This window comes from Lycium barbarum, chromosome 6, assembly GCF_019175385.1.
Source record: "Lycium barbarum isolate Lr01 chromosome 6, ASM1917538v2, whole genome shotgun sequence".
NCBI lineage: Eukaryota > Viridiplantae > Streptophyta > Magnoliopsida > Solanales > Solanaceae > Lycium > Lycium barbarum.
Genome location: NC_083342.1, coordinates 88,634,982 through 88,638,390, shown reverse-complemented (window position 1 = coordinate 88,638,390; position 3,409 = coordinate 88,634,982). Strand labels below are relative to the sequence as shown.

General features: G+C 37.8%; 1 protein-coding gene across 1 annotated transcript; it reads right to left on the bottom strand.

The window, feature by feature from the left end:
• Positions 1-1,519: 1,519 nt before the first annotated feature.
• LOC132644169 (uncharacterized) lies at positions 1,520-2,459 on the bottom strand. Its single transcript, XM_060360749.1, has 2 exons — positions 1,884-2,459; positions 1,520-1,765 (listed from the first exon to the last, which is right to left on the bottom strand). The coding sequence occupies exons 1-2, from the start codon at positions 2,457-2,459 to the stop codon at positions 1,520-1,522; spliced, it is 822 nt and encodes a 273-aa protein (XP_060216732.1).
• Positions 2,460-3,409: the final 950 nt, after the last annotated feature.

The following is a 3,409-nucleotide window of genomic DNA, read 5'->3' as shown; positions in this document are numbered from 1 at the left end:
CACATAAGTATGCCCCTAACGGCATACTTATTTATTTTGTAAGCGGAAGACCTGCCGGTTCCGGCATAAATGTAAAACATGAAAACAACAGAGAGAAACAATATTGTTATGTCCCAAGGCATACATCTATTAAACTTACCAGGATGTAGTCTATGAGATACCAATTTTATTTTCTCGGCAAAAACTGTTATACCTGCCACAAGAGGCATAAATTATAAAACTGGATAATTAAAGTTGATGATTTTTTTTCTTTTTCCTCAATGTTTTATGGTAGAGAATTGTAGATTTCATGTAGGGACATTTATCTCTTACTATTATATAATATTTTATTATCAGCAACAAGAAGATAACAACTTAGTAAAAGGAAATAATAAAAGAAAGAATGGACATAAGAATAAATGTGTGATAAGATGCTTGAAGTCTCAGTCTTAGTAATACCAAAGTTTTGACATTTCTTTCAGGCAGAGTGTGCATTATGCGTCAAGAATCATAAGATAAATTCATATAAACCATGTATAAGAGTGTGATGTTAGGATGGCAATTTTCTCTTCCTGTATCTTCTTGAAGATGGATTGAGAGTTGGACTGTGGTTACAGGTTGCCCTAGTGTGTCCAAAGAACTTGCATCTACCACATCTGTATGTGTACTTTGTCGATTCTCTTCTTGGGCGATATCTTTTTGTTGGTTTTCTTCCAGGTCTTATTTTAACATCAGGAGGCGTTATTTTAATATCCATAATGTTTTGTGGAATAATCCATGAGTCTTGATTTCCAACTGATAGTATTTCACCTTTGTATGTCTCTTGGCAGGCTTGTTTCTTGAACCAGTCCGCACAGTATGTAGATTTTGGCAAGCTTCTTTTGTCTATAACTGCCATGGCATGTGTGTGCGGTAACTTGTCAGTTTGGAACTCCAAGCACTCACAAGTCATATTCTTCAGGTCTACATTGTATTGATATCCTTCATCTTTCACAACAAATTTGACGGGAGTTATGTTTTCTACCTGTGGAAATTGACAATATAAATGAGTGATATTTTTTGTGGCAATTTTCAGATTATGTGAGAGTTATGCCCTTTCCGGCATACTTCCTGTACAGTGAAAATAAGAGTATGCCCCTTTCGGCAGAACTAAGTATAAAATAGGGTCATAGTTGTTCCTTTGTCCAGCATAACTTTTGTGTTTGGTTAATTTTAAACTATACATTGCTCATAAAACTAAGATTGAAGTGTGTGTTGGTAAAATCTACTTACTTTCATTGTCATAGTTATGCCCTTACCGACATAATTCCATGCTAGTTAAAATAAGAGTCTGCCCCTTCCGGCAGAACGAAGTATAAAAATAGGGTCATAGTTCTTCCTTTATCCAGCATAACTTTTGTGTTTGGTTAAAATTAAACTATGCATTTCTCACCAAACTAATATTGAAGTGTGTGTTGGTAAAATGTACTTACTTTCATTGTGAAGCCCCTACTTATCTTTTCAGCCCAACATGTCAGGTCTTGGGACGGTCCTGTTACATCTAATTTTCTCTGGTAAAACCAATTTGCAGCTTGTTCTGGATGTAACCAATACATTCCATTATTGGCAACTCCCTTGCTTTCCTCAATACATAATTCATTGTCTCGACATTGTTTGTTGTGAGCATGTTGTAACGCCTGTTGGTGTGGAATGGACGTGCCCATCTTTCCGGTGGTTCTTCTTCTATGTATTCTGCAGCTTTTGGGTCGATTTTTTGTATCTGTGACATATAGGTACGAAACTCTGCCTGTTTGTAGGTAGTTGCTGCATTGTAGAACAGTGATAGGATCGCTTCGGATGGGAAATATTTCTGCAAGTTCTTCTCCATGTGGTAGATGCATATTCCATGCTGGGTATCTGGATACAGTTCTTTTGATTGCAGTTGCAATTGATGCGTGGCGATCGGAAAGAATTGATAGGTCTTTGCGCGTGCCAAACACCTTTTTCATGTGTCTGAAGAACCACCTGTAGGATTCATTATTCTCAGAGTCTGCAATACCAAATGCGAGAGGAAATATGCTGTTGTTTCCATCTTTTGCTACTGCTATCATGAGCACACCGCGGTATTTTGATTTCAAGAGGGTTGCATCCACCATCATTACTGGTCTGCAGTGTTTCCAACCCTCAATTGATGCTCCATAAGCGAAAAAAGCATACTTAAACTTATTGTCAGCGGTCCATTTGATGTTAGCAACTGTTCCAGGATTTCTTAATTTCATCATGTGAAAATATTGCGGTAGAAGTGTGTAGTTATTTTCTGGGCTTCCTCTTATAACATTATAAGCGTGTTGGAGGGAACGCCATGCTTTGTGGTAACCAATGTGCAAGCCATATCTGCTTCTCATTTCTTCAATGACAAATTTGGGTGTTATCTCTTGTAGTATATGGCGTACTAGGTCTATAATGTATTCCGCTATGACTTTTGAAGTTGCATTCCTCATGTCAGAGGTGATGAAATTTATTGAACAACTATGTCTCTTTTCAAAGTTAACTACTTTGAAAAGTTCTGATCCTCTGAACCTTGAACTGTGGAAACGCCAAATGCAGGTTGGGTCATCACATCTGATGTAATACCGATGCGTGCATGACTTTTCTACCTTGTACTATTGATGACAAGTAATTGCAATGTTATTCATGCACTTTTTCACGGTATCTTTGACTTTGAATAAAATGCCAACTTCTATTTGATCAATCGATGCACTAGGTGTCAAAATTTGTGTATCATTTTGTATCCTCTTCCTCTTTAGTGTCTTTCTTTTGTTGCATGGATGTGTTTGTGTCTCTTCAACTGTCATGCTCGGAGTAAGTGATACAACATTCATTGAAGTTGGATGCTGAGAAAGGTCATTGTTTACAACTTGCTCAATGTTTGGCGGTTGCCATTGTAGCTGCTGAGGTGTCTGGTTAGGAGTTACTATCTCGCTCTGATCATGTGGAATCCCAAGGTTATGTCCAATAGGGCTGTTTTGTTCGTCATCCAATCCAACTTCAGACATGTCTTCTTCAAAAGCAATGCAGAGTTGTCTGTCAATTTCCTCTATGGTTTGTCCTTCTGTCATCAGGATAGAGTCATTATGATGTTCTTGTAATAGGTTGTTCTCAGCATCAGCTGAATTGAACTCTAATATGAAACGGGAATTTCTGAAGTTTTCATTGTTGTTGAGCAGGTACAAGCAAGTGTGAAGATCAATGTCGTTGGTTACACGCATCCCTTTGGATGTTTTCTCACTGGTGTCAAACCATATGTTGGCCTCTTTTTGCTGAGTATCTTGTGTATGCCCCGCAAATATCTGTTGAGTGAATTGTTGAAAATTTACACCATCATTGACAAGTATTAGCTTGGTTTCATGATTAACATAATTGTAGGCGGCGTCCTATTTGCCGTTGAAGG

Bases quoted from the DNA above. Each gene is read 5' to 3' on its own strand.
- LOC132644169 (XM_060360749.1), bottom strand. From the start codon at position 2,459: ATGAGGAATGCAACTTCAAAAGTCATAGCGGAATACATTATAGACCTA. The intron at 1,766-1,883 runs GTATCCAGATAC...ACCTACAAACAG, and splicing joins CAACTGCAATCAAAAGAACT to GCAGAGTTTCGTACCTATAT.